At 47.5% G+C, this 23516-nt stretch overlaps 1 protein-coding gene across 10 annotated transcripts in view; it reads right to left on the bottom strand.

The window, feature by feature from the left end:
- Positions 1-1665: 1665 nt before the first annotated feature.
- TRPM4 (transient receptor potential cation channel subfamily M member 4) overlaps positions 1666-23516 on the bottom strand; it is a 35692-nt gene continuing 13841 nt past the window's right edge. For 2 of the 10 annotated variants that reach the window (XM_036068287.2, XM_078063385.1), the window contains 17 exons: positions 23292-23404; positions 22679-23020; positions 22386-22520; positions 17707-17836; positions 17388-17533; positions 16075-16187; positions 15629-15706; positions 11863-12294; positions 8556-8688; positions 8239-8413; positions 7729-7906; positions 3762-3800; positions 3168-3361; positions 2772-2904; positions 2487-2559; positions 2282-2387; positions 1666-2035 (listed from right to left, as the gene is read on the bottom strand). In XM_036068287.2, coding sequence (XP_035924180.2) covers positions 2004-2035; positions 2282-2387; positions 2487-2559; positions 2772-2904; positions 3168-3361; positions 3762-3800; positions 7729-7906; positions 8239-8413; positions 8556-8688; positions 11863-12294; positions 15629-15706; positions 16075-16187; positions 17388-17533; positions 17707-17836; positions 22386-22520; positions 22679-23020; positions 23292-23404 — 2552 coding nt within the window. In that variant the 3' untranslated portion in view covers positions 1666-2003. Of the gene's footprint in view, positions 2036-2281; positions 2388-2486; positions 2560-2771; positions 2905-3083; positions 3362-3761; positions 3801-7728; positions 7907-8238; positions 8414-8555; positions 8689-11862; positions 12295-15628; positions 15707-16074; positions 16188-17387; positions 17534-17706; positions 17837-22385; positions 22521-22678; positions 23021-23291; positions 23405-23516 lie in introns of those variants that run through there. The other 8 variants (XR_004909586.2, XM_036068288.2, XM_078063383.1 and 5 more) reach the window with 8 other exon arrangements.

Genomic DNA, 23516 nt, shown 5'->3' with positions numbered 1-23516 from the left:
AGGATATTGATAACCCAAGAGAACGAAAAGTAACAAGTGTTGGTGTGGATCTGAAGAAACCGGAAACTCCTGTGTCACTGGTGGGAACAGGAAATGGTGCACCCACTGTGAAAATCAGCTTGGCAGTTCCTCAAAAAGTTAATCATAGAAATATCAAATTCCACTCTAGGTCTATACCCAAAATAACTGAAAACAGTGTTCAAGCAAAAACTTGTACTTGAATGTTCACAGCAGCATTATTTGCAATTGCCAGAAAGTAGAAGCCACCCAAACGTCCATCAACAGATGAATGGATAAAATAAAAGTGATATATACATACTATGGATATTATTCAACCGTAGGCAGGAATGAAGTTCTCATACAACATGGATAAACCTTGAAAACATTGTGCTAAGTGAAAGAAGTCAAACACAAGGGACCACAAGTGTGATGATTCGATTTGTATGAAATATCCAGAACAGGCAAATCCAGAGAGCTAGAGAGCAGAATGGTGGTGGCCAGGGCTGGAGGGAGAGAAGAATGAGCAGTGAGTTCTTGGTACAAGGTTCCTGTTTGGAGTGATGAGCACTGCTGGAACGAGACAGTGGTAATCACTGAGCAACTTTGTGGAAGTACTAAATGTTACTGAGTTGCATGCTTCCAACAGATTAAAATGGTAAATTTTGTATTCTGTATATTTTACCATGATAAAAAAAAATACAAATTGGAACAATGAAATAAAATTGCCTCTACTTACAGACAGCATGACTGTATACAGAGAAAATCCCAAAGACTGCAAAAATTATACTAGAACTAATAAAGTGAGTTTAGCAAAATCATAGAACATGTCAATAAACAAAAGAAATCAGCAGTATTTCTGTAAACTAGCAGTAAGCAATTAGAAATTTTTTAAATGTCAAACAGTATTGTTATTAATATTGCCACCATCGTCGTTTACATTATTATTATGACTTGGGTTAGTGAGAATTACTTCAACATCTTCCAGAGAAATCTGGTTGCCACACAACGCTTGGCAATATTTAAAGCTACTCTGTACCCAAAGTGGCAGATAGTTGGAATTCCTCCAATTTGGAGGAAGGATGTTTTGGTTGTGATTTGGGGATGTGATGGTTGTTGGTGGTTTCTTGCTATTTAACTAATAACTGCTGTCAGTTCAGTCTTGTCATTACCAGTTTACTTTGTTATGGGTTGTTTAGTTAAACTGCATGTATAATGATGCATATTTGCCTCAATTCCATGTGCGTATGGCCTGCAATTTCCCACTAATTAGACTCTTTAAAGACATTTCTGCAGTTATCTACTCAAATTTGCATCATCTGTTCCCCTCTTGCCAAAGCAGATGTACATAGCTCCCACCCACCCCCACTCCAGGAAATAATTTACTTATTATCACTGAGTTCTTTTTCCACTGGAAAGTAGAAACTACGCAGGTGCAGACGGTTGGGGTTTCTGTCCCACTGAAGTGAGAACCATCAAAACAGTGCAGACAAAAGGTGCTGGGCCTCAGTCAGACAGGCAGAGTGGGCCTGGGAGTGGGGAACAGACCTGGAGATTATCTAAAATACGGCAACAGACTGACCAATGGCCTCAAACCCAGCCCCAGCCCCCATCTCAAAAGGATCTAGGTGCCCACCATTTCCCCAAGAATCAAGCATCGGACTCCACTCCTCTCAAATGGCTTTATTTCCCCAGTGTGGGGAGCTGCAAATGGGATCTGTGATCCCTGTATCCCAAAGACCCTGCAGCCCTCTCCCGCCCAGCGGGCTGTGGCAGGGCCTTCAGAAGAGCAATGCCTGGGCTCCAGAGGCTGATCTTCCCGGAGCGGGACTGGTTCTAGGAGGAGCTGGGCCTGCGGTGGTTCGCATGGATGACACTCCCTGAGGTGGTCCTGACAGCAGCCCAGGTGGTCCTCCATGAGCATGGGGCCCGCGTGGAAAACAAGGCCAGGAGGTGCAAGGGTCAAGGACCAGTAGGACTTTGGGAGCAAAAACTCCCTATGGGGGCTACTCCTTGAAGTCTGCCAGCAGGGCTGAGTCTGGGGGGAAGAGAGGAGAGAGAACAGGTGGTGGGGATGGAGAGGAAGACAGAAAAAAATGGAAGACTGGCAAAAAGAAGGAGAAAGGACGAAAAGCCCAAAGGAGACGGAGAGTGTGCCCCAGGGACAATGGAAGGGCAGCGAACGGGAGAAAAACACTCAGAGATAGAGGAACAAAAGCCCCAGAACGTAGGGTGGTGATGACAGAGGCCAGGGATAGATACAGGTGGACCCCACAACACTGACCTTTAGGCCCAGACAGGGTTGGAGGCGGTGGCCCCCCTGGGGGCAGCAACGCAGAGCGGCTCAGGGAGTCGGCCACCCAGCCCAGGACACGGCTACAGTGCTGGACCTGGGGAGCAGGAGGGACAGAAGGGCAGGAGACCAGAACCTCACACCACCACCCCCGCCCCCCCGCCACACTCCCCCAGCCTGGTCTGGGAGTCCTCACTTCCTGCTCCAGCCCTTTCAGACGCTGCTCATACTCGTGGATCTGTCTCAACTGCTTCAACGCTGCGTCCACCCTGCAACCCACGGCAACGAGGGCATCAGGCCCATTCCCGCCACCCGCTAGCCCCGCCCACCTCAGAAGCCCCGCCCCCAGAGGCCCGCCTTCCTCCCCAACACCCCGGGGCCCCGCCCCACTCAGGCTCCACCTGGAGCCCCGCGCCTCCCTAGCCCCAGTCCGGGGCTCCTCTCAACCGAAGCCCCGCCCCCAGCCAGGACCCGCCCTCACTTTTGCGACATGCGCTTCAGACGCTCGGAGTCACTCTCCCGCTTGTCACGCGCGCGCGCCAGCAGGAAATTCTCCTTCTGCACCGACTCCCAGGTCAGCAGCCTCCGCTCTGCTTCCTTCGAGAGGTAGACCCCTGGGGGGCGGTGTTAGGACGGAGTCAAAGGGCCTGCCCCCTCCAGACCCAGCCTCCCCACCCAAGGCCTCCAGCGCGAGCCCTCCCAGACCTCGCCCCGTGCAGCTCTAGGCCTCGCCCTGATATTTCACACCGGCCCCCTGACCGCCTAATCCCTGCCCACTAGTGCTCCCGGACACCTTCCCCCAGCCTGTCCATGCTCTTCTTTCTCTCCAGGTCCTGACCCCGGTGCTTTTCCCTTTTGTATCAAACCCCGTTCTCACGAAAATGTTCGAAGACCGGGGAGGGCGGCAAGCGGGACCGGCGCCTGTGTAGTCGCCGGATGAGGAGGCGCACGTGTGAGATGATGATAAGGGGCGGAGCCAGCGCGGGCCGAGAGTGAAATTCCCGGATGAGGCAGTAGCGCTGAGCCTTCCAATAGAGGTCGCTGTTTCCCTGTACTTTGCTGAAGGTGTGGCTGTGGGGACGAGAGAGGTCAAGGGTCACCAGAGGTCAAAGAGGGCAGATCAAGGTTAGATATTAGACAATATATTTGAAGTCCAAGGCAGCAGGCAGATGTCAGAATCAATAAGGTCAGAGGTATTACAGGATGCACTTAGAAGCTGGGTTAGGAGGGCAAAGAGTCAGATGTCAGAGGTCAAGTTGGGGATGGTGTCAGGAATTAAGATAGAGGTTATAGACAGGTTCAAAAGTCAGCTGAACACAAATAGCTAAAATCAGAAATGAAAATGGAGACATTACTACCAACTTTACAGAAATAAAAAGGATTATAAGAGAACACTATCACAATTGTATGCCAACAAATTAGATAACCTAAATGAAATAAGTGGACAAATTCCTAGAAACATAAAAATTACCTAACTGACTCAAGAAGAAAAAGAAAATCTCTCAAAGACCTATAACAAATAAAGAGATTAAATCACTCATAAAAATGTCCCAACAACAACAAAAATCCCAGGCCCAGATGTTTTTGCTGGTAAATCTATGAAACATAAAAAAAAAAAAAAAAAAAAGAATTAACACCAATCCTTCTCAAATTCTCCAAAAAAATTGAAGAGAACAGTTCCTGACTCATTCTATGAGGCCAGCAGCATTACCAACCCAGATAAAGATATCACAAGGAGGGGCACCTGAGTGGCTCAGCCGTTAAGCGTCTGCTGTCAGCTCAGGTCATGATCCCAGGGTCCTGGGATCGAGCCCCGCATCGGGCTCCCTGCTCAGCAGGAAGCCTGCTTCTCCCTCTCCCATTCCCCCTGCTTGTGTTCCCTCTCTCGCTGTGTCTCTCTGTCAAATAAATAAATAAAATCTTTAAAAAAAAAAAAAGATACCACAAGGAAACAAAATTACAGACCAATATTTTTTATGAATACACATGCAAATATCCTCAACAAAATACTAACAAACCTAATTCAGCTGCATATTAAAAGGATTATACACCATGACCAAGTGGGATTTATCCCAGTAATGCAAAGGTGATTCAACATGCAAAAGTCAATATAATACACCACATTAATAGAACAAAGAGAAAAAAACCACATGATCATCTCAAGTGACAGACACAGAAAAGGCATTTGACAAAGTCCAACACCCTTTCGTGGTAAAAAAAAAATTTTAACTCAGAAAAATAGTATTAAAAGGAACATTCCTCAACATGGATATAGGGTACTTATAAAAAACCTACGGCTAACATACTCAATGAAGAAAGACTGAAAGCTTTCCGCTAAAATAAGAAACAAGACAAGGATGCCCACTCTCACCACAGCTATTCATCATCGTACTGAAAGTTATAGTCAGAGCAATTAAACATGAACAAGAAATAAAAGGCATCCAAATTGGAAAGGAAGACAAACTATTTCTATTCACAAATGACATGATCCTATATCAAAAATCTCAGAGAATCACAAGAAAGCTAACTAGAGCTAAAAAGCAAATTCAGCAAAGTTGCAGGGTACAAGATCACCAACCAAAAATCCACTGTGTTTCTCTACACCTGCAGTGAACAATCCAAAAAGGAAATTAAGAAAGCAATTCCATTTACAATAGAATCTTAAAAAACAAAGCACCGAGGAATAAATTTAACCAAGATGAAAGACTTTTACACTAAAAATTACAAAACAATACTGAAAGAAATTTAAAAGAGCACCTAAATAAGTGGAAAGACAACCTGTGTTCATGAGTACAAAGATTTAATACTGTTAACATCAGAATACTACCCAAAGCAATCTACAGATTCAATGCACTTCTTATCAAAATTGTGACAGCCTTGGCGCGCCTGGGTGGCTCAGTTGGTTAAGCGGCTGCCTTCGGCTCAGGTCATGATCCTGGGGTCCTGGGATCGAGCCCCACGTCTGGCTCCCTGCTCAGTGGAGAGCCTGCTTCTCCCTCTCCCTCTGCCTGCCACTCTGCCTACTTGTGCTCTCTCTTTCTCTGTCAAATAAATAAATAAAAGCTTTAAAAGAAAACAAAAAAAACCCCAAAATTGTGACAGCCTTTTTTGCAGAAAAGTAAAAGCCAATCCTCAAATTTATATGGAATTGCAAGAGAGCCTGAATAGCTAAAGAAATCTTGAAAAAGAACAAAGTTGGAGGACTCAGACTTCCTAATTCGAAAATTTGCTCCAAAATCAAAATAGTGTGGTGCTGGCATACGACTGACATATCGACCAATGGAACAGAAATGAGAGTCCAGAAATAAACCCATACATCTATGAGTATTATGGGTTGAATTGTGTCCCCTTTCCACCAAACGAGATATGTTGAAATCCTAATCTCTAGTACCTCAGAATGTGACTTATTTGGAAGTAGGGTCTTTACAAAAGTAATCAAGTTAAAATGAAGTTGTTAGGGTTGGTCCCAAGTCTAACAAGGCTGGTGTCCTTATGAAAAGGGGAAATTTGGACACAGACATGCACACAGGGAGAATACCATATGAAGATGAAGGTAGGGATTACAATGATACATCTACAAGCCAAAGATTGCCAGCAATCTACCAGAAGGTAGGAGAGAGGCAGGGAACAGATTCTCCTTCACAGCCTTTAGAAGAACCAATCCTATCCATACCTTGATTTTGGACTTAGAGCATCCAGAACTGTGATGGAAAAGTTTGTTATTTAAAACCATCCACTTTTTGGTACTTTGTTAGGGAAGCCCCAGGAAACTAATACAATGGCCAACTGATTTTTAACAAGAGTGACAAGTCCATTCAATGTGGAAAAAAATGGTCTCTTAAACACAGAGACCTGGAACAATTGGATTTCTGCATGCAAGAAGAACAAAGTTGGACCCCTACCTCACACTATATACAAAAATTAAGTCAAAACAGACCAACAACCTGAATATAAGAGCTAAAACCATAAAACATAGGAATGAAACTTTATTAACTTAGACTTGGTGATTGGTCCTTAGATATGACACCAGTGTACAAATAACAAAATTTTAAACTTTTGTGCATCAAAGGGGATTATCAAGAACAGGAAAAGGCAACCAACAGAATGGGAGAAAATATTTGCAAATCACATACCTGATCGGAGTTTAACATCCAGAATATACAACGAACTGCTATAACTCAACAACAAAAAGACAAACAACCAAATTTAAAAACAGGCAAAAGACCTGAATAAACATTTTCCAAAGAAGATGTACAAATGGCCAATAAGCACATGGAAAGATGCTCAACATCTTTAGTCATTAGGAAATGCAAATCAAAACCACATTCAAATACCAGTTCATACCCACTAACTAGGATGGCTATAATTTTTTGAAAAGGAAAATAACAACCCTAGGCAAGGCTGTGGAGAAACCGGAACTCTCCTCCATCGCTGATGAGAACAGAAATTGGTGCCACTCCAGTGGAAAACAGTTTCAAAAAGCTAAACAGAATTACCACAGCATACCCGGCATTCTATTTAGAAATATATCCAAAAGAAAGAAAAACAGAGACTCAAACAGGTACATGAACACTAATGTTCATTGCAGCATTATCCACAATAGCCAAGGGATGGAAACAACCGAGTTTCCATGAACAGATGAATGGATAACAAAATGTGATAGACTGATCAACGGAATATTATTCAGCCATAAAAAAAAAAGAGTACTGATCCGTGCTACAACATGGATAAACACTGAAAACGTTATGCTAAGTGAAATAAGCCAGGCAGAAAATGATAAATATTGTATAAATCCACGTATACGAAACCTCTAGAATAAGCAAATTCCTAAAGACAGAAGGCAGATTCCAGGTTACCAGGGGCTAGGGAGGTAGTGGGGAATGGGAAGTTATTGCTTGCTCAGTGGGTACACACTTTTTGTGTTTGGAGTGATAAAATTTTTTGGAAATAGTGGTAATGGTTGTAAAACATCATGAATTTAATTAATGCCATTGAATTTGTACACTTAAAATTGGCAAGTTATATGTATTTTTTTTTTTTAAGATTTTATTTATTTATTTGACAGAGAGAGACAGCGAGAGCAGGAACACAAGCAGGGGGAGTGGGAGAGGGAGAAGCAGGCTTCCTGCTGAGCAGGGAGCCCGATGCGGGGCTTGATCCCAGGACCCTGGGATCATGACCTGAGCCGAAGGCAGACGCTTAACGACTGAGCCACCCAGGCGCCCAAGTTATATGTATTTTGCCACAATAAATTTTCTTTTTTTTTTTTAATATATTCAGCCTGGGCTCAGGGAGAGGATCAGAGTCCAAAGTCCAGGTCAGGAGCAGAGTCTGAATTCTGGGACTAAAGAGAGAATTGATTTAGGCTGGTGTCAAGAATCATGCTGGGGTCAGGGTCAAGCTGGGTGAGGTCAGATCAGAGAGCAGTCAGGCCTCACCTGAACATGGCGATGAGCAAATTGAGCAGCAGGATGTTGGCCACGAGCAGGAAAATGATGAGAAGGAGAACCACCAGCCAGTTGGCATAAAGCGAGACACAGGAGCCCGCCTGCGCCCCCGGCGGGCGAGCCCAGAAGCCCTGCTCCGACGAGCAGTTGACCTGCTCCATGAGGGCCACTGTAAAGGGAGACACTCAGAGAGGGGGCCAGGGAGACAGAGACCAGAGAAAAACAGAAATTCGGAGGGGCGTGGGGGAGAGAGACCCAGAGAGACGGAGACAGAATCCCAGAGAGAGAAAGAGGAGGGGGCAGAGACCCAGAGGCAGGGAACAGAAATAGGGAGAGAGAGGCGGGCAGAGTCCCATAGGGATGAAGGAGGGTAGGGGCTACTCAGAGACCTGGAGAGAGAGACGCAGAGACTTAAGGAGAGGGGTATAGAGACCCAGGGACGGGGAGCACTGGGAGGGGGGACTCGGAGGGAGGGCGTCAGGCCCTCTCATCCCTCCATACCGTCCATGTCCTCCTGGGGGATCTGCCCAAAGATCTGCAGGTAGGGCCGGTAGAACACACGGCGCAGGATACTCGGGAGGTCACGATCCCGGGGCCTGAGGAGCCCCTCCGTGGCCACCCCGTAGGCAACCAGCCACACACCAAGGAAGAAGAGGAAGAAGAACACGTCCTTCATCTGCGAGGTAGGAAGAGAAGACCAAGTCTGGCCCCGCCCCGCCCCGCCCACCGAAGCCCCGCCCCGCCCTGCTCTGCGCACGCGTGCCCACACCGCCCCGCCCCTTCCTCTGGACCCGCCCATCCGGCCCCGCCTCCCTCACCATCTTGTTCACGATGACGATTTTGGGTCCCAGCTGTTTGTTGACCGTGAAGATGTGCAGCAATCGTAGCGTGAAGACCATGAAGTCGAGGCAGAGGAGAGTGCGGCCCAGGTCATACAGTCCGGGGATCAACCTGGGATGCGGGGAGACGCGGCGGGGGTCACTCGGGTCACGGGGTGCAAAGGAAAACCCGGGTCTTCCCAACACCAGGCTTCGGGTGACCCTGGAGGGGCCGCAGCCGGGACCCTCCGATTCACCCGGGTTTACCCAGATTTCACAGCGCCAAGGTGAGCCGCGCAGGGCGCTGGCACCCGCTTAAAAATGGCTGCATAAATCAGAGCCCTGGCTAAAATTCGGGAGGCCCCTGTAACAAGTTGGAAAAACTGCCAGAATATTTGTCCAACCTATAAAAGGCAAAATATAGAGAGTTCCAGCAAACGAGTAAGCAGAAGACAAACGACCTAAAGGAGAGTGGATAAAGAGAACACACAATTCACAGAGGAAGGTCAAATGGCCAGTAACATGGGCAATCCCTATGGGGAAAATTTAAAAATTATATCCCTATTTGCATCATCATGTACTTGAACTCTGAATGGATTAAAAACCTAGAGTAGAAGGCAAGGGGTGCCTGCGTGGCTCAGTAGGTTAAGCCATGATCTCAGGGTCCTGAGGTCGAGCCCCGCCTCCGCCTCCACTGAGTGTGGCACCTGCTTAAGCTTATCTTTCTCCCTCTCCCTCGGCCCCCCCAACTCTCTCAAAAATAAAATAAAAAAGTACTTTTTTAAAAAAAACCTAGAGTAAAAGGCAAAACATTAAAATCTGAAAATACAGAAGAATTTCATGAGCTTGATAGGATGAGATGTCACAAAACAAAAAAAGCCTTCTACACAAGTAATATATATATAAAATCACAATACAGGAAAAGACTGATGAATTTGACTACTCTGAAATAGAAAAGTTCCATGCATCAAAAGATAACATAAATATGATCAACAGAGAAAGGCAAAACTATCTGCCAAAAATGCATGACCTAAATCTGATCACGAGAGAACTGAGACAAACTCAAATGGAGGCAAATCCTACAAAATAACTGGACTGGACTGTTCAAAAGTGTTAAGATCATAAAAGCCAAAGAAGGATTGAAGAACTGGATTGGCTCCTGGGACAGAAAAAGGACATCCATGGGACAGCTGGTAAAATTTAAGATCTCCTGGTTTTGATAATGGAAGATGTTGACATCTGGGGATCTGGGTGAAAGATGTAGAGGAATTCTTTGTACTGTTTTTGCCATACTTTTTATAAGTCTCGGGTTGTTTCAGATACAAACTTAAAGAAGAAAAGAATGTTTAAGATAATATACAAACGTGAAAAGAAGCTGCAGACAGAAGGGATTTAGAACAAAACCACCAAGATTTAGGGCACCTGGGCTGGCACAGGCAGAGTGTTCCACTTTTGATCTCAGGGTTGTGAGTTCAAGTATTCACCCATGTTGGGTGTAGACATTACTTAAAAATAAAATCTTACAAAAACAAAAAACACCAAGGGTTAGGAGAGCACCTACCCGTACGCATATACAAGAGATCAACAAACATAAATGAATATGTATTTTCTAAAACGGCAAGGCTATGAAAAGACATTGACAGAAGGACAAGTGGCCATTTGCTATGAACAGATGCCCAAGCTAACTAGTAGTCAGGGATGCATAAATTTTAAGACAAGAAGTCATTTTTACCCATCAGAATGGAAAAAAGAAAAAAAAATCTAAAGGTTAAATTGAGAGCTACAAAATTTTAAAGACATGACATGCCAAGACCCAAAACATCCATGTTTCCAAGGATATTTTGACGTGCCCTTTGCCCTCTCTCTGGGCACCACAAAGTATGATCTGGAAGCCACAGAAGAAATGAACTAACATGACACAGCCCAGTCTTGGCAACAGAAAATATTTGAGGTGAATTCCTGATGATCTGGTTTTGTTTATGCTAAGAACTAAGCAGAAACAGTCAAGGTTTTTATGGACTAAAAAGGTGACAGAACATTCAAGCTTCCCTGGTAAAATGTGAATCTGTAGGGGCCGCCGGCTCTTGGGCGGGGCATGCGATTCTTGATCTCGGAGTTGTGAGCTCGAGCCCCGCATTGGGAGTAGAGATGACTTAAAAAATTTTTTTAGGGGCGCCTGGGTGGCTCAGTCGTTAAGTGTCTGCCTTCGGCTCAGGTCATGATCTCAGGGTCCTGGGATCGAGCCCCATATCAGGCTCCCTGCTCTGCAGAAAGCCTGCTTCTCCCTCTCCCACTCCCCCTGCTTGTGTTCCCTCTCTTGCTGTGTCTCTCTCTGTCAAGTAAATAAATAAAATCTTTAAAAAAAAAAAAAAAATTTTTTTAATCTTAAAAAAAATGTGAATCTATAAAATTTGACCCAGGAAAACTGGACCCGAATTACATAAAAGCCACAACATAAAATTCACAAACACAGAACCTAGATTTGGGCAAAATTCAGGTCCATTCAATACAACACCAATGACGAGCCAAATATTTGTTGTACGACTTACCCCAAATAATAATTAACGAAGTTGAAGTAATTTCAGAAACTGAAACTGAAAATGACTGAAATGTGTTTAACTGCCCTGCAGATAAAACTGATTGAGGAAATTTGCAGAAATGAAAACCATTCCTTGATAAGAGCTTATCTGTACTGGTAAAAATTCTGATCACAATGTTATAATTACACGGATCATTATAATTACTCGCTGTGAGGAAGGAACTGCAAGCTGCCCGGAGGGGCTGGAGCCTGGATGAAGGAAAGGGAAAGGAATGGGGACGCAGGCCTGCAGAGCTGGGCGGGTCTCCACCAGGCAGCGCCCCCAGGACCGGGTCCGGGGGCGCTGGGCAGCCCGGGGAAGCAGGCAGGGGCAGGACAGCTCTGAGAGTAAAAAGAGTCTTGTGGGGATGGACTGGAGGGAAGAGGGGAGTCCTGGAGGCTGGGGCGAGGGGGCGGCAGAGCGGGGAAGGTGAGCGTGCCCGCCACCCCTACCCCCGGGCTGGCCCCTGTCTGGGGGAAGACTGAGTTCAGGTCTGGGGGAGCAGAGAAAAGCCCGCCCGACCTGCAGATCTAGAAAAACAGTGAGGCCCTCGCCCTAGTCCCGCCGTCCCTAAAGCCAGATACCCAGGTGTGAGCGAACTGCTTGGGGACCATCTGGATGCGGTGCTTTCGATCAAGAAGGGGCTTTCGTGCGTGTTTCCGGGAAAAGCGGGGTTGGCTCCAGGCCAGCAGGGAGGCGCGGAGGTGGCAAGCGGCAGGGACACTCACCGGCAGCCGACGCCCAGGAGGAAGCAGCCGAGGGCCACCAGGTCGCACTGGTTCCAGGTGTCGGCGAGGTAGAGGCTCAGCCGGCGGCGCAGCGGGGCCTGCTGGGGGCCGGGCCCGGGGCCCCCGGTGGTGAGGCTGCTCCAGCCGCCGCCCAGGCCCTGCCGGAGCTCCTCGCAGAGCAGGGTGAAGACCCAGAAGTAGAGCAGCAGCTCCAGGGCGCCGGGCGCCTCGGGCTGGAAGTCGAGGAGCAGCACCCGGGCGAACACCAGCAGGAAGAGGAGGTAGCTGACCACGTTGCCCATGAAGGCGGTCACCGGCGCCCCCCAGAACTGGAGCCAGCGGCGCAGGCGTGGGGGCCACCCGCCGCAGCAGCCCCTGCGTGGGGGCCGCCCCAGCACCCGCACGGCCGTCTTCTCGGGGGGCTCTGCCAGCCTGGGGGGGGAAGGGGGGCAAGGGAGGAGGGCTCAGCCTGACCTCTGAGCCCCTCTTCACCGTCATCAAGACCTCTCACCATTCACATCTGAGCTCTAACCCTGCTTGACCTGAAGCCAAGTCCCCTGTCTACCATCCCCTTGACTTTTGACCCCTGTATCTAACCTCTGACCTCTGAGATCTACCCTCAAGACTGCTGACCTTCCACCTCTGACCTTCTCCACCCTCTGACCCTGGTCTGACTTCTAACTCCAGGTCCCTCTTCTTTCACCTTCACAACCCCTGACTCTGTCTGACCTTGGACCATCTACCTGACCTCTGACCCCCTCACTTTCATGACCTCAGCTCCCCAGGTTTGACAGCCCTGTGCCTGAATATTAACTTCTGACCCACAAAGTCTGATGTCAGATTGTCCAGCCCAGTGTTCCTCATATCTGACCTCAGAGCAAACAGCCGTATTTGGCTTCTGAATTCTGACCTTGGTCCACTCCTACCTCTGACCCTTCTTGTCCAAGTTCTGACCCTCTGTCCCAATTTCATCCTGACTCTTCATTCTGACCTCAAACCAGAAATGCCAAAATGAATAATACAAATAATAATAAACTCAACAAGCTAACAGGAAAAATAAACTGGCTTGGAGAGGCATCTTCTTTTTATAAACCAAGCAGAAAGAAAATAACCCCAAAGTGGAAACAACCCAAATGTGCATCAACTGATCCATGGATAAATCAAATGTGGTCCATCCATACAACAGAATATTATTTAGCACTAAAAAGGAATGGAGCACTGATGCGAGCTACCACTTGGAGAAACCTTGAAAACAAGACGCTAAGTTAATGAGACCAATCATAGAAGGCCACAAAGCGTATGACTCCATTCATACAAAACGTCAGGAATAGGGAAATTCTTTGAGACGGAAAGCCAATTATTGGCCGCCGAGGGCTGGGGGAAGGGAGGAATACAGAGTGACCATTAAGGGGTACAGAGTTTCTTCTTGTGGTGACAAAAATGTTTTAAGATTGATTGTGGTGACAATTGCACAATTCTGTGAATATACCAAAAACCACTGAATTGTAACACCTTAAATGGGTGAACTGAATGATATGTGGATTTTATCTCAGTAAAGCTGTTCTCAAGAAAACAAGAGGAAAGAATTATAAAAGCTAAAGAAAGTGCAATGCAGAGAGGACAGGAAGTTCCCTAATGTCGAGGGAAAACAGACTTGGTATTTTGCATTTCACCCTCTGTGGGGCCCTGGGAACAAAAATGTGTGGTCACAATGCTCCCCACCATCCGCCATCTTGAATCAGGCGCAACCAGGCCGCACAGATTCCTGGGCCCGTCCTGAGCCTCCCTGGGGGAGAATCCAGGAATCTGTCCTTTTACAAAGCTCACCATGGAGGTGGCTCTCCACAGCTTCGGGAACAAGAAGATCTGCGTTCAAATCCCAGCTCTACCACCTACAAATCACATGAGCTGAGGCAAGTGACTTAGTGCCTCGGTGATTTCAACTGTGAAATGGGGATGATAATAGACCCTACTGCATTGGGTTGTTGAGAAAATAAACTGATTTTCGGAAGGATTCGGTGCACTGGCTACCCTCTGTAAGTGTTCTGTGGCATCAGCTAATGTCACTGTCACTGTCATCGTCATGGTGCAAAAGTTGGGAACTCCCTGGGCAAGGACATCGTGACTGATCCTGACACTGGGGACTTCTAGCCAACCGTTTTCAGTGGTCCCAATTTTTTTTCTTAGTTTTCTCTTCTATCTTGACAAATACATTGTATTCATTGTGCATTGTCTCAGAAAAATATGTATGCATATATATATATTTCAATTTGACTGCTCCTTGAGGTATGTAGTGAGTCTTACAGACTTCTGGCTTCTGATCATGTTTCTAACAGTTACCAGAAACATTTTTCGTCTGGGATGTTGGAGGCCAGGGCCCTCCTTTTTCTCACCTAAGTGCCTAAAGTAGAGATGGAGGGTACAAAGATGAACATAAGTGTGGGCCTCTTCCTCTCTTTCTCTATTACCAGCAATTTAGACCCTGATGCCTACACCCACCATTCAACAAAATAAATGAGACATGGATCAATAACAGCAGTAGCAATAATAAACTCCATTAATTGACTACTTCCTATGTGCTGGACACTCTGATGCATTTTATACATTATCTCCAGGAGTCCCCCCCGCGGCTCCCCCCAGGCCCTGGGGCACACTGTGTTACTCTGCACCGAGTATTTTGGTTCCCTCTCAGTGGAAGGATTGGGAGCTGAGGAACTACCCTATGCCTCACTTTTGTCAATGAAATGTGGGCACAAGTGACATGTGTTTCTTCCACATGGAGGCTGTAGGAGCCAGGACCTGGTTTGCCATTTCTCTTTTCCCTCTGCTATGAGACCAGCAACATCTCAGCTAGGAGGTGCTCACTCATCCCAAAGTGGAAACCATACTGGAGCCAAGACACAGACAAGCCAAAAATGGAGCGGGAGAAGTAAGCCTTCGTTGTTGACAGTCACTGAGAGTGTAGGATGTTTTCTTTTTCTCTCTCTTTTTTTTAAAGATTTATTTACCTATTTTAGAGAGAGAGAGAGAGAGAGTGCACAAGTGGGAGGGGCAGAGGGAGAGAGAGAATCGCAAGCAGACTCTGCGCTGAGCGCAGAGCCCGATGTGGGGCTTGATCTCACGACCCTGAGATCATGATCTGAGCCGAAACCAAGAGTCAGACGCACAACCAACTGCACCGCCCAGGCGCCCCTAGGTGCTTTCTTATGCAGCATTGCCCAACCTAACCTAACACAGGGACAACCTTCCACATATATTCATTTTACTGAAAAGAAAACTGAGGCTTGGGGTGAAGTCACTTCTAAGGTCAAAGTCAAGATTTGAACCCAGGTCTGTTCAACTCACAGCCAAGTCCCTCAGTACCTCCATTCGGTGGCATTATCAGAAGTTTGATGGACTATTTGCTTAGGCCTGGGTACCCCAGCATAGAGATTTAAGAGCAAAGGCCCTTGGAGTCAGAAAAAAAAAAAGATGAAAGATCCCTAAATGAACCAAATCCACCCGATTCCATTTGCTACATCGAGATGGAAGTATGTGTAGCATGAAGTAAAGTGGTTTCCTGTGAGGAACCCCCTGGTGGCAGAACCAAACCTTGACCCAAGCCTCGAGCTTGGCATTTGGGAAACTTCCTTGGTATCTTCATTGATTTCATGAAGCCATCACCCCCTGAAGCTCCACTTCTCCCCTCTGGCTTTGCTCCCAGCGCCTGGTGCTCCTGAAGCTGCCCAGGGTGTCCCACCTCACATGGTGCTGGGGCTTCACTCACCCAGCAGGGCCTTCCCCATTGACGGCTCGATCCATGTCAAATGCTAGGTCCTTCTGCATGGACTCCTCCTCTGACTTCCTGGCATGGAGGAAAGCACGGAGTGAGGAATGGGAGCAGGGGCGAGTGGAAGAGGAATTCTTCAGAAAGAGACCCAAACTTCTTCACCCACAGGCATGGCAGGGAGACAGTGAAGCATTTTCCAGAGTCACCCCAAAGAGACCTTCCCCCAGCGCCATGGCCAGAGGGCAGAGGAACTTCTCCCCAGAGACACTGCAGAGAGCCCCCACAAAAGCTCACCTCCCAGACACGCCCTCAGCCTGGGGGAGGGGGAAAGAGAGCAAACGGAGGGGAAGCACTGGACAGACCAAGTAGGAAGGCAGCCAGAAGTGAGCAGGAAGGAGAAACTGAGCAACCCCCTCCTACCAACCTAACCCCAGGGGACTAACCTGAAAGTGATGAGGTCGGTATAGATGAGTGGGGGGCAAAAGAAGGCGAGAACCAGGGCCCAGATGGGAGTGGTGCTGTCCATCTCCCCCCACCACTTCTGTGTCAGCAGAGACTGTGGGGTGTGAGGAGGATTAGGAGCCTGAATCTCCCCCACAGACCCTTTCTAAAGACCCCAGGCAAGAACTGGGCCACAGCTGCAGCACACACAGCAGGTGCTCAATATGGCAACTGTAACTATTCGGGGTGAGGGGGAAGGAGGTCAAAGGTGAGGATGACCTGTCCCAGGTTTTAGCTGGTAGAGTTAAACAGCCAACATTTATTAACACAACATGCTAGATACCAGGCTAAGCACTTTACGTTGATTAGCCCACTTAACCCTCACCACACTCCCAGAACAGGTAATAATATTTTCTCCCTTTTCACAGACGGGGCACCGGGAGGTTAAGGAAGAGGCCCAAGCTGGAATCCATGAGTTTAACCACTGTTCAAAGCAAAGAGCTCTGGGTAATTACTTGAAATGCCAGCCAAATCATTCTGACAAGTGAGGACGGGACTTCCTGCTGGGGTAAGCAGACTTCCTGTACTGAGGGTGGGACTCTCTGAGCCCGTCAAATGTTTTTATTTTTATTTTTTTAACTAAGCTTTACGCCCAGTGTGGGGCTTGAACCCTGAGATCAAGAGTCGTGTGCTGTAACTCACTGAGCCAGACAGTCATCACGCCCTTGTCAGATTTACATTAAGGATACTGAGAAAAAATTTTTAAATGTCAGGACAGACATGATGGGAGAGACATGGGGCAAGAAGGGCTTCCCAAAGGAGAGGATTTCCTATGGAAGGGGGGGCTTCCTAAGCCAGTTTGTCTATGCCCAAAACACTAGGTAAAATTGTTCAGTGAGGTCATTCTAATTGTTGAGACCTAGAACTGAGAACCCCTTAAGGAAGTGGGAAGGACTTCCTGTAGATGACGTAGGGCTTCCTCTGGGAGAAATGGGATTTCCTGTGGGAGAGGGGAGGACTTCTTGTGTGACAGATGGGACCTCCTATCATCACAGGAATTTCTGTTCAGGAATAGAACTTCTTAGGAGGGTGGGCTTTGCTGCGGGAAGGCTGGCTTTCCTGTGGCAGGGGGTGGGGCTTCTTATGGGAAGCGCAGCCCTTCTGGGAGAGAATTTCTGGAGGACGGGTGGTCTCCTGCGGGGAGGGGAGGCTGGTCAAGACCATTCACTGCCCACAACGGCAGGGGCTTATCCTCCATACTTCCCAGAGTTTCCAGGTGGGAACTGTGTGGGATGCTGGCGCCTCAGATGCTCACCTGTACCCCATCCTGGGCAAAGAAGGCACGGGCATCAGCCTGCATGGCAAGCTGGAGACAGGTGGCATCCCCCCAGAGCGGGCAGCGACGGACTAGCAGGCGAGCGGCCCGTTCCTCGCTGCTGCGGTAGCACTCACCGAAAAGGTCTGGGGGCGGGAGGTTTATGTGGGAGGGAAGAAACGGTGAGGAGATGGTGTGAGGGGAAAGATGAGGGGATTGAAGGGGAAGGCGCAGGGTTGGGAGAGGAGTGGGGAGATGCACAACCCCCTGCAGGGCAGCTCCCTGTCCCCCCACCCCCACGCACCCATGCCTTACTCACCAACACCCAGACCCTCAAACTTGGCCGCCAGGTCCTTCCTCCGTGCTGCCTCCTCAGCCTCAGACTCCAGGCGTGCCAGCACTCGGAGTAGCAAACAAGCCCCGAGAGCTGAGGCTACAGCATTAGAGCCCTGGGGAGGCAGAGAGAGGGGTCATGGAGAGAGTTCAGAGAGGTTCACAGAAGGGGGTGCGGAGAGGGGGCAAGCCTGTGGTCAAGGGAAAGGGACAGAACCAGAAGTCAGAAAGGAATCAGGGTCATCAGAGGCCAAGGATGAGGTAGTGTTTATAGATGAATCTGGAAGAAGCTGGTGGTCATCAGGTGAAAATGTCAAAAGTCAGGTCGTTCAGGGACCAAGGGCTGGGTCAGAGTTAGAATGACATCAGAGGTTATAGACAGGTCAAGAAGCAGCTGGAGATGTCACCTAAAATGGCAGAGTAGAGAATTTCAAAACTCTGTCTCTCCACAAAAGCAACAGATAAGCTGGCAAAAGCTGTCAGAGTCAACTTTCTCAGAGTTCCAGAACCGAATATAAAACTTACAACAAATAGGAGAAGGCTCAACGAAGAAAGAAAACACCAAGTTTCAGTAAAAGAGCACTGTGACATTTGAACTACCACTGTCAACTCCCCAGCTCAAGGGCAGCCGGGAAGGCAACAGCCCACATTCCTTGGTACCAGAGGGGGCAATTCAGATCTTACTCGTAAATAATTGTGGTTGTGTGTGTGGACTTAGATGTCCCTGAAGGAACAGCTCAAGGGTTTGCCTTTGTTTCACTGTTCTTGGGGCTTTCCCCAAGCAGAAATGGCTCCCCAGGTGGTGTTTGAAAGCATTTAAAGACAAATGTATTAGCCTTAGCTGCCTGAAGCAGAGAATAACAGTCAGGGTTAAGCAAAAACTGAATAGCTGAGGAGGGAAGTGGCTGGGGAAGGAGATACTCTGAGGAATAAGGGGTTTGAAAAGCTCCTACATGTATCAGGGAAACTAGAAGGCTACATGCATGACCAAGACTGGGTGCAGGCTCAGAAAAGACCAAAGAAAACCCTAAGCTTTCACCTCTTGCTGACCTTTCACCTCAGCAAAAGCAGGAAGTGAAGGCTAAGGCAAAATTGTAAACAGCCTGCCTAAGTAGTGAAATGCAGATCCAACACAGAGCCAGTCTGCAAGCCAGGGGCATTTGCTCTCCCTATCCAACCCGGGCATTTAAGGAATTCTCTGATGAGTCACTAGCTGGCCACTAAGCTAACAGAACAGGGACTTCAGTGGCCACACATGACAAAGAATACAGCCTTTACACAAATAGCTTACAAAAGTCACTAAACAAACACTACCACCAATAACCCACAACAAGCAACAACAAATCCTGGAGGAAGGGGGTAAGCTGGTTTCCAGAGTTGCCACATTATAATATTCAAACTGTCCAGTTTTCAACAAAAAACTATGAGGCTTGCAAAGAAACAAGAATGGCATATTCCCAGGAAGAAAAGAAATTAATAATAATGAAAGAAAGGAAGAAAGAAAGAAAGAAAGAAAGAGAAAAAAAAAAGAAATCAATAGAAACTGTCTCTGTGGAAGCTCAGACATTGGACTTACTACACAAAGACTTTAAATTGATGCTTTACATATGCTCAAAGAGCTAAAGGCAATCGTGGACAAAAATGAAAGAAAGCCAAGAGAAGGATGTCTTACTAAACAAAGAATAGGAATAAAGAGACAAATTATCAAAAAGGAACCAAGTAGAAATTCTGGAGCTAAAAAGTGCAATAACTGAAATGAAAAATTCACTAGAAGGGCTCAACAGCAGCTTTGAGGAAGCAGAAGAAAGTACGCACGAACTTGAAAATAGATCAATTGAGATTATCCGGTTTGGGGTGCAGAAAGAAACAAGAATAAAGAAAAATACACAGACCCTAAGAGACCTGTGGGGCACCATCAACCATACCAATATATGCATAATAGGAGTCCCAAAGGAAGAGGACAGCGAGAAAGGGCTAGAAAAGAATATTTCGAGACTTAAAGAATATTTTGAGATATATATAGAGATATTTCAAGTTTTGGGTACTAAAACTCCCCAGATTTTGATGAAAGACATGAATCTGCACATCCAACAGCAAAGAAATGGAAGCAGGATAAATTCAAAGAGATTCACATTGCAAAACATTATAATCAAATTGTCGAAAGCCAAAAACAGAGAATCTTGAAATCAGCAAAAGAGAAGTGACTCATCACACACAGGGAAATCTCAATAAGATTAACAGGTAGGATTAAATAATTATATATAATTATAAAACTATAAAACCCTCAGAAGATAACATAGGAATAAAACTTCATGACCTTGGATTTGGCGATGGTTACTTAGATGTGACACCAAAAGCAAAAACAAAGAAAAACAGACAAATTGGACTTGATCAAAATTTAAAACTTTCATGAATCAAAGGGCACTATGAACTGAGTGAAAAGACAACCCACAGCAAGGGAGAAAAGATCTGCAAATCACATACCTGATAAGGGATCAATATCCAGAGCATATAAAGAACTCATACAATTCAACCACAAAAAACAAGACAAACCAATTTTAAAAATGGGCAAAGGGAGGCACCTGGATGGCTCAGTCGGTTAAGTGTCTGACTCTTGATTTCTGCTCAGGTCATGATCTCAGGGTTGTGAGATCAAGCCCCTCGTTGGGCTCCATGATGGGTGTGGAGCCTGCTTAAGATTCTCTCCCCTTTCCCTCTGTAACCTCCTTCTCCCTCTCTTAAAAAAAAAAAAAAGGAAGAAAAACTTTTGCGGCACCTTGGTAGTTCAGTCGGTTAAGCGTCTGGCTCTTGATTTCAGCTCAGGTCATGATCTCAGGGTCATGAGATCAAGCCCCGAGTTGCTGGGTGTGGAGCCCGCTTAAGATTCTCTCTCTCCCTCTCCCTCGGTCCCTCCCCACTTACTCACTCTCTCTCCAAAAAAAAAAAGAAAAAAAGGGCAAAGGACCTAAACAGACATTTATTGAAAGATATACAGATGGTCAAAAAGTACATGAAAAGGTGCTCCATGTTACCAATCATTAAGGAAACACAGATAAAAACCACATTAGGATGGCAATTATAAAAAACAAACAAACAGAAAATAACAAGTGTTGGTGGAGATGTGGAGAAACTGGAACCCTTGTGCATTGCTGGTGAGAATGTAAAATGGTGTGGCCACTGTGGAAAACAGTATGGCAGTTCCTCAACAACTTAAACCTAAAATTGTTACATGATCCAGCAATTCCATTCCTCGATGTGTACTCAAAACAACTGAAAGCAGGGACTCAAACACATATTTGTACACCAATGTTCATGGCACTATTATTCACAATAGCCAGAAAGTCCAAACAACCCATGTGACATCAAGAGATGAATGGATAGACAAAGCTTGGCATATCAATACAATGGAATATGATTTAGTAACAAAATGGAATGAAGCACAGATACATGCTACAACTTGGATGACCCATGAAAACACTATGTTAAGCATAAGAAATCAAGTGCAAAGGGCCACAACATCCAGAATAGGCAAGTCCATAGGGACGGGGGGCAGATTAGTCATTGCCAGGGGCTGGGGAAGGAGGGAATGGGGAGTGAGTGCTAAATGGGTACAAGGTTTCCTTTTGGGATGATGAAAATGTTCTGGAACTAGATAGAGTTTGCACAACACTGTGAGTGTGCTAAAGACTACTAAGTTGTACAATATTAAGTGGTTTAAATGGTGACTTTTATGTTCTATGAATTTTGTCTCAATGAAAAATAATCTATATTTAACCCATGACTTGAGGGGCTAAAAACAACCCAAGGAGGAAGAAGTCCTGTCAAGATATTTCTTTTCTTTTTTTTTTAAAGATTTTATTTATTTATTTGAGAGGGAGAGAGAGAGTGCAAGAGCAGGGGGAGGGAGAAGCAGGCTCCCTGCAGAGCAGGGAGCCCAATGCAGGGCTCGATCCCAGTACCCTGGGATCATGACCTGAGCCGAAGGCAGACGCTGAGCCACCCAGGCGGCCCCCTGTCAAGATATTTTTATGGCATAAAAATAGGTTATATCTTAGATCCTATTCAAATCCTATGACTTTTTTTTCTTCTCAAACTTCCCAAATATGTCTCAACACCTCCATCCCAGGTGTTTAGTCCAGGCCCGATCTTGGCTGCCTGGAGGCCTCCAGATCTACCTTCTTAGCCCATGTCCTTGCCTCTAGCGTACAAGTGTAACTATGTTTAAATGACTCCCCATCAGTTACAGGATAACGTCTAACTTCCTCATACAGGTAACCATTCCGAAAGAATGAGACTGGTTCTCATGTATGAACAAGGGAAAATACCCAGTATACATTGCTAAGGGAAGACACGAGTTAGGAGAACTGCATGATATTGGGGGATGGGAAGGAGAAGCAGCAGCTGGAGTCACAGATCAGAAACGGAGACCGGGGTGGGGGTCGGAGTGACGTCAGAGGAATGGAGGCCGGGGTGGGGGTCGGAGTGACGTCAGAGGAACGGCGGCCGGGGTGGGGGTCGGAGTGACGTCAGAGGAACGGAGGCCGGGGTGGGGGTCGGAGTGACGTCAGAGGTCAGGGACTCTTACTGCTCAGGCACTGGGGTCCAGTAGGGATAAAGGACAGGGATGTAGAAGAAAGTAGATTCAGAGATCAAACCAGCACTCACCATCTCCCAGAAGTACAAGGCCATCTGAGCTCTGTTCAGTAGCAGCGCCCAGAGGAGCAGGTCACTCCAGGGGGCCTGCCCGAGGATGGCATCCAGCATGAGATCAGAGTGGGCCCTGTTCGAGAGCAGACCCACCTGCAGGCGAGTTGAGGGGGTGGTGAGGACTGGCCCCTTCCTGACTCCGGCCCAACCATCAGCTCCCTCCCCACCCCACCCCATCTGGGCACACACCCTGTTCCCAGGCCTGCCCGCAGATCCGTCCTCCCACCCCCAGGCTCGCGCCTAGTCCTTACGCTCTCCCTGCAGGCTTCTCCCTGGTGGGGATCCCCGGCGCCCCCAGCGCTGTACCTCGGCGCGCACGTCTCGCCCAGCAGCATCCGCAGCACCTGCCCCACGTCAGGGGGTCGGGGCTCCGCAGAGGATTTAAGGACTGGGCTTTTGGTGCCTGCGCCGTGGGACACCTGGTCCAAAAGGCTGCGGATAAGCGAGTGGGAGGGCACTGCGCTGTAAAGCTGGGTCAGGCGCGTCGGGGTCAGGAAGTGGCCCACGCTGAGGCCATGGGAGATGAGCAAGCGCACGAACTCAGGCCGGTCATTCAGGAGGGCGTCCATGAGGGAGGCTTCCAGGTGGACGGACTGGCAGGAAGAGATGAGCACAGAGACAGAAGGCCAGGTGAGGTCGGACGTGAAGGACAAGAGATGGGGTACAGAGCTAGGAGTGACGGGTCGCTGGGTGCGTGGGTGAATGGACGGATGGGGAGAGGGGAAACAAGATGGGAAGAGATGGACAATTAAGAGAAGGCTGGACAATAATGGAAGACCAAGCCAGATGTGGAAGAAGTCAGGCAGGGAGGAGAGTGCATCCCCCTTGTCAGGATCCACAGCCCGCCCAGCCCTGCCCCCTCACCCGCCATTCAATGTCCCCCCGGAAGAGTTCACTCTGCGCAATGTCCACGCGGTTCCAAGCCACAGCCAAACGCAGCTCATCCAGGTAAGCTGAAGCTTCCGAGCTCCCACAAGCTGAAAGAGTGAGAGGGAAAGTGCGTGAAAAGTCGGGGGTGGGGGGGGTAGGAATTTCAGATAAACGTCTGTTTTGCTTCAATGGGAGATACGGGACATTTAAACCCCATAT

The sequence above is a fragment of the Halichoerus grypus genome, chromosome 15, assembly GCF_964656455.1.
Source record: "Halichoerus grypus chromosome 15, mHalGry1.hap1.1, whole genome shotgun sequence".
NCBI classification, from domain to species: domain Eukaryota; kingdom Metazoa; phylum Chordata; class Mammalia; order Carnivora; family Phocidae; genus Halichoerus; species Halichoerus grypus.
This window is presented reverse-complemented; position numbering and strand designations above follow the sequence as displayed.